General features: G+C 49.9%; 1 protein-coding gene across 2 annotated transcripts in view; it reads left to right on the top strand.

Moving 5' to 3' along the window:
• The first annotated feature begins 818 nt into the window (after positions 1-818).
• Positions 819-12,599, top strand: part of rad51d (RAD51 paralog D) — a 51,888-nt gene continuing 40,107 nt past the window's right edge. For both annotated transcript variants that reach the window (XM_041197309.1, XM_041197308.1), the window contains exons 1-3: positions 819-1,123; positions 1,990-2,051; positions 2,787-2,905. In XM_041197309.1, the coding sequence (XP_041053243.1) occupies positions 1,042-1,123; positions 1,990-2,051; positions 2,787-2,905 (263 nt within the window). In that variant the 5' untranslated portion in view covers positions 819-1,041. The remainder of the gene's footprint in view (positions 1,124-1,989; positions 2,052-2,786; positions 2,906-12,599) is intronic.

The raw sequence follows: 12,599 nt of genomic DNA, 5'->3' as shown, positions 1-12,599 counted from the left end.
TGACTGCATGGTTCCAAACAATGTCAAACGCCTTGGAGATTTAATGATGAAATAAATCGCTAAGATGTCACGAGTAGGGGATATAAGTAGTAAGTCCAGCAGTGGAATAGCCATGAATGCCCATGATGGTTAATCAGGATTTTCAATGATTTGTGTGAATGGCAGCTTCAATCAGAAAGTCTAACTGTAAGTGTAATAGGCCAGTATTTGATAGGGTAAGAGTCATCAGTTTTTTAAGGAATATGATGAATGTGAACAAATTTTCCAAATGATGACTGGGAATCAGCAGAGACTCATGGGATAGCGCAGGAGATGGACATATTTGGGTGCATAGTATGAAGATTACAGGTAGGATACAATCAGAACAAGCAACTCATTAGAATCTGTAGGATGGAAGATCTGACAGCATTAAAAATTGACCCCCTTCATAGTGCTAGAATGGATTATTGGGGCGGATTTTTAATGTGGAAACAAGAGTCCATGCTGCCAGACCTGCTGAGTTTTTCCAGGTAATTCTGTTTTTGTTTTGGATTTCCAGCATCCGCAGTTTTTTTGTTTTTATCCAAAAGGCAATACGCGTTTAAAAAATGTCAACGTTCTAGAAAAGACAGTAACTGAATTGTTGACAAAAGCAGAAATAAGGATTTACAAAAGTTGTGAGAGTGACTTTATGAAGCAGGGAGTCAGAGAGGGAAATCAATTACTGTAGTCAGTTAGCGCCTATATTCATTTCCAACTTATTTGATTATTTACGGTCGGAGAATCTTTTTGAAAGTCCGGATTATACGAGTATTTACGGGTTGGTCCAATTTTTCTTTCACCAAGCTCGATGACATCACGAGGTTCTGGAACGCTGTGACTGTAAATTCGATTGTGTCCGTTTCTGGCGGGAAAATGTAGCGAGCGGAGGAGTTACCATCAGAAAGAGAGGAGGAAGCAAGTGTCCCAGTGGGGCAATGTCAGCCTGACTGCTGGGACTTGGGGCTGAGCTGGCCGCAAACACTGTGTATATAGAAGCCTATTCATGCCCCTCACCCTGCCATGGTGTTCCTCCGGGAGGGGATATGTCCCGGAGCCACCGCCCAGCTCATCCAGGCTTTAAAAGACCAGAATGTAGTAACAGGTATGGAGGGAGCGACCCCACATGTTACCCCTCTCCCTGATGGGTATACTCACAAAGGAAGACTTACATGTATATACTGCCTCTTTCCGGCTCGTTTAAGTGTAGTCACTGGTGAATGCTGCACGCAGTCTTTCTTTTAAACAGAAGGCCTGTCACCACACAACTTTTTCCCAGCAAAAGTAACTTCCCATGCAAGCTGAATCTCGCCAGCCTTAAGTTTGCTGCAATTCAATTGGTGATGACAGTAACTATCATGCGATTGGACTATAGCTCCCAGTTTTTTTCCCTATTTCCTGGATATCACTAGGGCAGCAACCCAGGAGAAAAATCATGGAGGCATTATTTATTTCTCTTTCAGTACTTGTTTCTTTGTGAGGAAAGGCTATTTGATATGAGGTGGGGTGCTTGAAACCAGGATGTAATGAAAACCTCCAGGAATATGCCTACCCCCCCCCCCCCTCTCCCCCACAGAGTTGGCAAGCTACCTCTCAATGGTTAACGTTGTAATATTCATCTGCTGGTTGACCCCCAAGTAGCAAGTCTCTTGGACTAAAGATACAATATAAATGTTAGCACTGTTTACATCTGGGATTTGGTTTCCAATCCTGGTGTAAAAAGGCTCCCCTCTCTGCTAGTTCCAAGGACTCGAGCTGAGTTTTAAGAATGTCAATCTCGGTTGTATTGGACATGGGCCTGTGGGATTGCATCACTGCCCCTGGTACCACACAAGTGGGTAGTGCTCATGCTGATAGCTGGCAAGAATGGCGGGTTAGCTAAATGAAGGTGTCACACCAGGGCTTCCCAGTTTGGGGTTAAGGATGTGGTACTGTCTAATCCAATTTCATGCACTCTTCAATCTTTTTCAGTGATGCACTTGGTGTCTGCAGATGTTGAAGACCTGGCACAGAAATGTTCTGTTTCCTACAAGGTAATGAGGGTACCAGCTCTTCAGCAGTCACTCTAAAGACATTCCATTTAATGTTCAAGATCTTGTGTTAAACTGTTGTTGCTGAGGATCAAAAGGAATTATCAGCCAGAGTTAACAAATGGTGCAGTCAGTTTGGAGCAGCCCTGTTTCAAGCTGCCGTTTTTTAAAAATGTTTTCTCTGACAGTGGGTATTTCTGGCAAGGCCAGCATTTATCCCCCGCCATTAGTTACCCTTCGTTGACTTGATACAACTGTATGGATTTAAGACCAGTTCAGAGTCATCCACATTGGTGTGGGATTGGAGTCACGTATAGGGTGTGGGCAGCAGGTTTCCTTCCCTAAAGGATGCCAGTGGCTCAGTGTCACATTCTGTTTTATAATGCTCCTGTGAAGCGCCTTGGGACATTTCATTATGTTAAAGGCACCATGTAAATATAAGTTAAAAGCACAATACTGCGGATGCTGGAGGTGGCATCATGCTGGAGTTGGTGCAAATGGTGGAGGATGATCATTCGCATGTGGAGGCTGGTGGGCTGGTATAAGTATAAGTTGTTATTGTAATAGTTAGGTTTTTAACAATCTCGCAGCCCCGTGGTCACTTTTACAGACACCAGGCTTAAACTGAAGTCAAATTCTCAAACTGCCAAGCTGGGAATTTGAATCTGGATTATTAGGTTGCCGGGTTTCAGTGCAGCATCTGAATATCTGGTGGTTAACGCTAGTATCTTTCCTCAGACACTGGTCGCTGTGAGGCGTGTGCTACTTGCCCAGTATTCCCCATTCCCTTCCAACGGTGCTGATCTCTACGAGGAACTTCTAGGTTCCACGGCCATCTTGTCAACAGGAAACCAGAAGTAGGTACTGCCTGATACACAGCTCAGCTTTCCTTTAAGGTGTCTGTTAGAAACAGGAGCAGGCCATTCAGCTCCTCGAGCCTGTTCTGTCAATCAACTCCATTTACTTGCCTTTGCTCCATACCCCTTGACATCCTTGCGTAACCAAGGACTATCAGTCTCAGTCGTGAAATTTTCAATTGTCCCAAGAATCTCTCGCTCTGGGAATAAATCATCCCAATTTTGCTCCTGCATCACCTAAATCCAATTTTAAAATTATGTGCTTCTTTTCTGGATTCCACCACTAGAAGCAACCTCTCTCCTGCAAATATCCCATCAAACTCTTAATTATGTTAAACAGCTCAGTTATGTCACCAACCCCTTCTAAATTCAGGGGATATTGGCTAAGTTTATGCAACCTGTCATCATAATTTAACCCCTTAAGACCCAGTTTCACTCTGGTGAACCTGTGCCATGCCCTTTCCTGTTTTTCCTGGTTCTCATTCACACACAGGCAGGACATTTCAGGAGGAACTGAGAATAATTAACACACACACATTCTGAGGTTTACCTTACTAATACGCAAGTGCCCTGTGGCCTTCTTGCACCGCTTGTAGCTTTCCTGGATTTTTTAAGGATATCATGAAACGATGAAAACCAACTAATAGGTTTTAGATGACAAAAAAAAACCTTTTAGCTTATGTAGAAGTATAACTGGGCCAATGGATCTGAGGCCAGCAGGTATTGGTGTAGAATGCAGGCTCACCAAAACCCAGTAACAAGTTATTTAGTGTTCTCTGTTTATTCTTTACCATCCTGTGTGTCCTGTATTCATTGCCATTAACAGGCTGCTTTGCACTATATTCATCCCCCAATAACAGGCTGCTTGTGCCCTGTATTCATTCCCTAATAACAAGCTACTTGTGTCCTGTATTCATTCCCGTTAACAGGCTGCTTGTGCCCTCTTTCATCCCACAATAACAGGCTGCTGGTGCCCTATATTCATCCCCCAATAACAGGCTACTTGTGCCCTATATTCATTCCCTAATAACAGACTACTTGTGCCCTATATTCATTTCCCATTAACAGAGTGCCTCTCCTACCTGGTTCGGTACATTATGGTAACTGGAGTAAACACTGACTTGATTCATGAACATATGAACAAGGAACAGGAGTAGGCCATTCAGCCCCTTGAGCCTTCTCCACCATTTAATAAGTTCATGGCTGATCTGATAGTAACTTCAAATCTGAATCCCGTCTACCCCCAATAACCTATCATCCCCTTGCTTACCAAGGGGAACCACCTGTGCCTTAAAAATACTCTGCTTCCTCCGCCTTTTCAGGAAGACAGTTCCAAAGACTCTCAACCCTCTGAGAAAAAACATTTCGCCTCATCTTGGTTTTAATTGGGCAACCCATTAATTTTAAACAGTGACCCCTAGTTCTTGATTCTCCTACAACAAGAACCATCCTCTGCACATCCACCCCGTCAAGACCCCTCAGGATCTCATATGTTTCAATCAAGTCGCCTCTTACTCCTCTAAACTCCAACTGATGCAAACCTAGCCTGTCCAACCTTTCCTCATAAGGCATCTCTCCCATTCCAGATGTTAGTCTGGTAAACCTTCCCTGAACTGCTTCTAACACATTTACATCCTTCTTTAAATAAGAGCAATATTGTACAGTGTACTCTAGATGTGGTCTCACTATTGCCCAGTATAACTGAAGCAAACCTCCCTACTTTTGTATTCAATTCCCCTCGCAATAAATAATAACATTCTACTATCTTACCTACTTGCTCCTTAAGGTTTCACTATCTGTCTCTGCAGATATAAATGCATTATCTATTTGCAACTCCTTCTGTGGATCTGCCTTTTAATTTTGTTTCAACTATGTGATGTGAAGCCTAGATGGTTTGTTTACATTTTCATATGATTTGTATATTTATGCTGTTTTGTTTCAATCAATGTGATCTATAGATGACATTGGAAAGAGACCAGGAGTGGACAGCAGGAACAGTGTGCCCTGTGCAGCTCTTTTCGGGTTTACTTGGTTTGAATCTTGGAAGACGGATTCACTGAGCCAGATTCCTAAAATAGCCCTCATCAGATGGCACCAAAAATGCCTGTCTAATTGGAGCACAAATAAGAACAGCAGATCTGGATTTAGCTGTGTGAACGGGGGAGCTGGATTTAGCTGTGTGAACAGGGGAGCTGGATTTAGCTGTGTGAACGGGGGAGCTGGATTTAGCAGTGTGAACGGGGACGCTGGATTTAGCAGTGTGAACGGGGAGCTGGATTTAGCAGTGTGAAACAGGGGAGCTGGATTTAGCAGTGTGAACGGGTCAGCTGGACTTAGCAGTGTGAACGGGTCAGCTGGATTTAGCAGTGTGAACAGGGGAGCTGGATTTAGCAGTGTGAACAGGGGAGCTGGATTTAGCAGAGTGAACGGGGCAGCTGGATTTAGCAGTGTGAACGGGGCAGCTGGATTTAGCAGTGTGAACGGGGGAGCTGGATTTAGCAGTGTGCACGGGGGAGCTGGACTTAGCAGAGTGAACAGGGGAGCTGGATTTAGCAGAGTGAACGGGGCAGCTGGATTTAGCAGTGTGAACGGGGCAGCTGGGTTTAGCAGAGTGAACGGGGCAGCTGGATTTAGCAGAGTGAACGGGGCAGCTGGATTTAGCAGTGTGAACGGGGCAGCTGGATTTAGCAGTGTGAAACAGGGGAGCTGGATTTAGCAGTGTGAACGGGGGAGCTGGATTTAGCAGTGTGAACGGGGCAGCTGGATTTAGCAGAGTGAACGGGGCAGCTGGATTTAGCAGTGTGAACGGGGCAGCTGGATTTAGCAGTGTGAAACAGGGGAGCTGGATTTAGCAGTGTGAACGGGGGAGCTGGATTTAGCAGTGTGAACCGGGGAGCTGGATTTAGCAGTGTGAACGGGGCAGCTGGATTTAGCAGTGTGAACGGGGCAGCTGGATTTAGCAGAGTGAACGGGGAGCTGGATTTAGCAGTGTGAATGGGGCAGCTGGATTTAGCAGAGTGAACAGGGCAGCTGGATTTAGCAGTGTGAACGGGGCAGCTGGATTTAGCAGTGTGAACGGGGCAGCTGGATTTAGCAGTGTGAAATGGGCAGCTGGATTTAGCGGTGTGAACCGGGGAGCTGGATTTAGCAGTATGAACAGGGGTGCTAGATTTAGCAGAGTGAACAGGGGAGCTGGATTTAGCAGAGTGACCGGGGCAGCTGGACTTAGCAGGCTGAATGTGGGAGCTGGATTTAGCTGTGTGAACGGGGCAGCTGGATTTAGCTGTGTGAATGGGGCAGCTGGATTTAGCAGTGTGAACGGGGCAGCTGGATTTAGCAGTGTGAATGGGGCAGCTGGATTTAGCAGTGTGAACGGGGCAGCTGGATTTAGCAGTGTGAATGGGGCAGCTGGATTTAGCAGTGTGAAATGGGCAGCTGGATTTAGCGGTGTGAACCGGGGAGCTGGATTTAGCAGTATGAACAGGGGTGCTAGATTTAGCAGAGTGAACAGGGGAGCTGGATTTAGCTGTGTGAATGGGGCAGCTGGATTTAGCAGTGTGAACGGGGCAGCTGGATTTAGCAGTGTGAGTGGGGCAGCTGGATTTAGCAGTGTGAACGGGGCAGCTGGATTTAGCAGTGTGAATGGGGCAGCTGGATTTAGCAGTGTGAAATGGGCAGCTGGATTTAGCGGTGTGAACCGGGGAGCTGGATTTAGCAGTGTGAATGGGGCAGCTGGATTTAGCAGTGTGAAATGGGCAGCTGGATTTAGCGGTGTGAACCGGGGAGCTGGATTTAGCAGTATGAACAGGGGTGCTAGATTTAGCAGAGTGAACAGGGGAGCTGGATTTAGCAGAGTGACCGGGGCAGCTGGACTTAGCAGGCTGAATGTGGGAGCTGGATTTAGCTGTGTGAATGGGGCAGCTGGATTTAGCAGTGTGAACGGGGCAGCTGGATTTAGCAGTGTGAACGGGGCAGCTGGATTTAGCAGTGTGAACGGGGGAGCTGGATTTAGCAGAGCGAACGGGGGAGCTGGATTTAGCAGTGTGAACGGGGGAGCTGGATTTAGCTGTGTGAATGGGGCAGCTGGATTTAGCAGTGTGAACGGGGCAGCTGGATTTAGCAGTGTGAACGGGGCAGCTGGATTTAGCAGTGTGAACAGGGGAGCTGGATTTAGCAGTGTGAACGGGGGAGCTGGATTTAGCAGTGTGAACGGGGCAGCTGGATTTAGCAGAGTGAACGGGGCAGCTGGATTTAGCAGTGTGAACGGGGCAGCTGGATTTAGCAGTGTGAACGGGGCAGCTGGATTTAGCAGTGTGAACGGGGCAGCTGGACTTAGCAGAGTGAACGGGGCAGCTGGACTTAGCAGAGTGAACGGGTCAGCTGGACTTAGCAGAGTGAACGGGGGAGCTGGATTTAGCAGAGTGAAGGGGGTAGCTGGATTTAGCAGTGTGCACGGGGCAGCTGGATTTAGCAGTGTGAATGGGGCAGCTGGATTTAGCAGTGTGCACGGGCAGCTGGATTTAGCAGTGTGAATGGGGCAGCTGGATTTAGCAGTGTGAACGGGGCAGCTGGATTTAGCAGTGTGAACGGGGGAGCTGGATTTAGCAGTGTGAACGGGGCAGCTGGATTTAGCTGTGTGAATGGGGGAGCTGGATTTAGCAGTGTGCACAGGGCAGCTGGATTTAGCAGTGTGAATGGGGCAGCTGGATTTAGCAGTGTGAATGGGGGAGCTGGATTTAGCAGAGTGAACAGGGGAGCTGGATTTTGCGGTGTGAAGGGGGCAGCTGGATTTTGCAGTGTGAACGGGGCAGCTGGATTTAGCAGTGTTTACGGGGCAGCTGAATTTAGCAGTGTGAACGGGGCAGCTGGATTTAGCAGTGTTTACGGGGCAGCTGGACTTAGCAGAGTGAACGGGTCAGCTGGACTTAGCAGAGTGAACGGGGGAGCTGGATTTAGCAGAGTGAAGGGGGTAGCTGGATTTAGCAGTGTGCACGGGGCAGCTGGATTTAGCAGTGTGAACGGGGTAGCTGGATTTAGCAGTGTGAACAGGGGAGCTGGATTTAGCAGTGTGAACAGGGGAGCTGGATTTAGCAGTGTGAACGGGGCAGCTGGATTTAGCAGTGTGAAACAGGGGAGCTGGATTTAGCAGTGTGAACGGGGCAGCTGGATTTAGCAGTGTGAACGGGGCAGCTGGATTTAGCAGAGTGAACGGGGCAGCTGGATTTAGCAGAGTGAACAGGGGAGCTGGATTTAGCAGTGTGAACGGGGCAGCTGGATTTAGCAGAGTGAACGGGGGAGCTGGATTTAGCAGTGTGAACGGGGCATCTGGATTTAGCAGTGTGGACGGGGCAGCTGGATTTAGCAGTGCGAACGGGGGCGCTGGATTTAGCAGTGTGAACGGGGACGCTGGATTTAGCAGTGTGAACGGGGCATCTGGATTTAGCAGTCTGCACGGGGGAGCTGGATTTAGCAGTGTGAACGGGGCAGCTGGATTTAGCAGTGTGAAACAGGGGAGCTGGATTTAGCAGTGTGAACAGGGGAGCTGGATTTAGCAGAGTGAACGGGGCAGCTGGATTTAGCAGTGTGAACGGGGCAGCTGGATTTAGCAGAGTGAACGGGGCAGCTGGATTTAGCAGTGTGAACGGGGCAGCTGGATTTAGCAGTGTGAACGGGGGAGCTGGATTTAGCAGTGTGAACGGGGCAGCTGGATTTAGCAGTGTGAACGGGGGAGCTGGATTTTGCGGTGTGAAGGGGGCAGCTGGATTTAGCAGTGTGAACGGGGCAGCTGGATTTAGCAGTGTGAACGGGGCAGCTGGATTTAGCAGTGTGAACGGGGCAGCTGGATTTAGCAGTGCGAACGGGGGCGCTGGATTTAGCAGTGTGAACGGGGGAGCTGGATTTAGCAGTGTGAACGGGGCATCTGGATTTAGCAGTGTGAACAGGGGAGCTGGATTTAGCAGTGTGAACGGGGGAGCTGGATTTAGCAGTGTGAACAGGGGAGCTGGATTTAGCAGTGTGAACGGGGGAGCTGGATTTAGCAGAGTGAACGGGGCATCTGGATTTAGCAGAGTGAACGGGGCAGCTGGATTTAGCAGAGTGAACGGGGCAGCTGGATTTAGCAGTGTGGACGGGGCAGCTGGATTTATCTCTGTGGACGAGGCAGCTGGATTTATCTCTGTGGACGGGGCAGCTGGATTTAGCTGCGTGAACGGGGCAGCTGGATTTAGCAGAGTGAACAGTGGACCTGGATTTAGCAGAGTGAACAGGGGAGCTGGATTTAGCAGAGTGAACAGGGGAGCTGGATTTAGCTGTGTGAACAGGGGAGCTGGATTTAGCAGCGTGAACGGGGCAGCTGGATTTAGCAGTGTGAACAGGGGAGCTGGATTTAGCTGTGTGAACGGGGCAGCTGGATTTAGCAGAGTGAACAGGGCATCTGGATTTAGCAGCGTGAACGGGGGAGCTGGATTTAGCAGTGTGGACGGGGCAGCTGGATTTAGCAGTGTGCACGGGGGAGCTGGATTTAGCTGTGTGAACAGGGGAGCTGGATTTAGCTGTGTGAACAGAGGAGCTGGATTTAGCTGTGTGAACAGGGGAGCTGGATTTAGCTGTGTGAACAGGGGAGCTGGATTTAGCAGAGTGAACAGGGGAGCTGGATTTAGCAGAGTGAACAGCAGATCTGGATTTAGCAGAGTGAACGGGAGGAGCTGGATTTAGCAGAGTGAAGGGGGTAGCTGGATTTAGCAGTGTGCACGAGGAAGCTGGATTTAGAAGTGTGCACGGGGCAGCTGGATTTAGCAGAGTGAACGGGGGAGCTGGATTTAGCAGTGTGAACAGGGGAGCTGGATTTAGCAGTGTGAACGGGGTAGCTGGATTTAGCAGTGTGCACGAGGAAGCTGGATTTAGAAGTGTGCACGGGGCAGCTGGATTTAGCAGAGTGAACGGGGGAGCTGGATTTAGCAGTGTGAACAGGGGAGCTGGATTTAGCAGTGTGAACGGGGTAGCTGGATTTAGCAGTGTGCACGAGGAAGCTGGATTTAGAAGTGTGCACGGGGGAGCTGGATTTAGCAGTGTGAACGGGGCAGCTGGATTTAGCAGTGTGAAGGGGGAGCTGGATTTAGCAGAGTGAACGGGGCAGCTGGATTTAGCAGTGTGAACGGGGCAGCTGGATTTAGCAGAGTGAACAGGGAGCTGGATTTAGCAGAGTGAACGGGGCAGCTGGATTTAGCAGAGTGAACAGGGAGCTGGATTTAGCAGAGTGAACGGGGCAGCTGGATTTAGCAGAGTGAACAGGGAGCTGGATTTAGCAGAGTGAACGGGGCAGCTGGATTTAGCAGAGTGAACAGGGAGCTGGATTTAGCAGAGTGAACGGGGCAGCTGGATTTAGCTGTGTGAACAGGGGAGCTGGATTTAGCAGTGTGAACGGGGCAGCTGGATTTAGCAGAGTGAACAGGGAGCTGGATTTAGCAGAGTGAACGGGGGAGCTGGATTTAGCAGAGTGAACGGGGGAGCTGGATTTAGCAGTGTGAACGGGGCAGCTGGATTTAGCAGTGTGAACGGGGAGCTGGATTTAGCAGAGTGAAGGGGGGAGCTGGATTTAGCAGAGCGAACGGGGGCGCTGGATTTAGCAGTGTGAACAGGGGAGCTGGATTTAGCAGAGTGAACGGGGCAGCTGGACTTAGCAGAGTGAACGGGGGAGCTGGATTTAGCAGAGTGAACGGGTCAGCTGGACTTAGCAGAGTGAACGGGTCAGCTGGACTTAGCAGAGTGAACGGGGAGCTGGATTTAGCAGAGCGAACGGGGGAGCTGGATTTAGCAGTGTGAACGGGGGAGCTGGATTTAGCTGTGTGAACGGGGCAGCTGGATTTAGCTGTGTGAACGGGGCAGCTGGACTTAGCAGAGTGAACAGGGCAGCTGGATTTAGCAGTGTGAACAGGGGAGCTGGATTTAGCAGTGTGAACGGGGGAGCTGGATTTAGCTGTGCGAACGGGGGAGCTGGATTTAGCTGTGTGAACAGGGCAGCTGGATTTAGCTGTGTGAACAGGGGAGCTGGATTTAGCAGTGTGAACAGGGGAGCTGGATTTAGCAGTGTGAACAGGGGAGCTGGATTTAGCAGTGTGAACGGGGGAGCTGGATTTAGCAGTGTGAACAGGGGAGCTGGATTTAGCGGTGTGAACGGGGCAGCTGGATTTAGCAGTGTGAACGGGGGAGCTGGATTTAGCAGTGTGAACGGGGGAGCTGGATTTAGCGGTGTGAACGGGGCAGCTGGATTTAGCAGTGTGAACGGGGGAGCTGGATTTAGCGGTGTGAACGGGGCAGCTGGATTTAGCAGTGTGAACAGGGGAGCTGGATTTAGCAGTGTGAACAGGGGAGCTGGATTTAGCAGAGTGAACAGGGGAGCTGGATTTAGCTGTGTGAACAGGGGAGCTGGATTTAGCTGTGTGAACAGGGGAGCTGGATTTAGCAGAGTGAACGGGGCAGCTGGATTTAGCAGTGTGAACAGGGGAGCTGGATTTAGCAGTGTGAACGGGTCAGCTGGACTTAGCAGAGTGAACGGGGCAGCTGGATTTAGCAGTGTGAACGGGGGAGCTGGACTTAGCAGAGTGAACGGGGCAGCTGGATTTAGCAGTGTGAACGGGGCAGCTGGACTTAGCAGAGTGAACGGGGAGCTGGATTTAGCAGAGTGAACGGGGCAGCTGGATTTAGCAGAGTGAACGGGGCAGCTGGATTTAGCAGAGTGAACAGGGCAGCTGGATTTAGCAGAGTGAACGGGGCAGCTGGATTTAGCAGTGTGAACAGGGCAGCTGGATTTAGCAGTGTGAACGGGGCAGCTGGACTTAGCAGAGTGAACAGGGCAGCTGGATTTAGCAGAGTGAACGGGGCAGCTGGGTTTAGCAGAGTGAACAGGGGAGCTGGATTTAGCAGCGTGAACAGGGGAGCTGGATTTAGCAGTGTGAACAGGGGAGCTGGATTTAGCAGAGTGAACAGGGGAGCTGGATTTAGCAGAGTGAACAGGGGAGCTGGATTTAGCTGTGTGAACGGGGCAGCTGGATTTAGCGGTGCGAACGAGGAAGCTGGATTTAGAAGTGTGCACGGGGCAGCTGGATTTAGCAGTGTGAACGGGGGAGCTGGATTTAGCAGAGTGAAGGGGGTAGCTGGATTTAGAAGTGTGCACGGGGCAGCTGGATTTAGCAGTGTGAACAGGGGAGCTGGATTTAGCAGTGTGAACGGGGCAGCTGGATTTAGCAGAGTGAACGGGGCAGCTGGATTTAGCAGAGTGAACAGGGCATCTGGATTTAGCAGCGTGAACGGGGAGCTGGATTTAGCAGAGTGAACGGGGAGCTGGATTTAGCAGTGTGAACGGGGCAGCTGGATTTAGCAGTGTGAACAGGGGAGCTGGATTTAGCTGTGTGAACAGGGGAGCTGGATTTAGCTGTGTGAACGGGGCAGCTGGATTTAGCAGTGTGAACGGGGCAGCTGGATTTAGCAGAGTGACCGGGGCAGCTGGATTTAGCAGTGTGAACGGGGGAGCTGGATTTAGCAGTGTGAAACAGGGGAGCTGGATTTAGCAGTGTGCACGAGGCAGCTGGATTTAGCAGTGTGAACAGGGGAGCTGGATTTAGCAGTGTGAACGGGGGAGCTGGATTTAGCAGTGTGAACGGGGCAGCTGGATTTAGCTGTGTGAACCGGGGCAGCT

Source organism: Carcharodon carcharias, chromosome 10 (genome assembly GCF_017639515.1).
Source record: "Carcharodon carcharias isolate sCarCar2 chromosome 10, sCarCar2.pri, whole genome shotgun sequence".
NCBI lineage: Eukaryota > Metazoa > Chordata > Chondrichthyes > Lamniformes > Lamnidae > Carcharodon > Carcharodon carcharias.
This window is presented reverse-complemented; position numbering and strand designations above follow the sequence as displayed.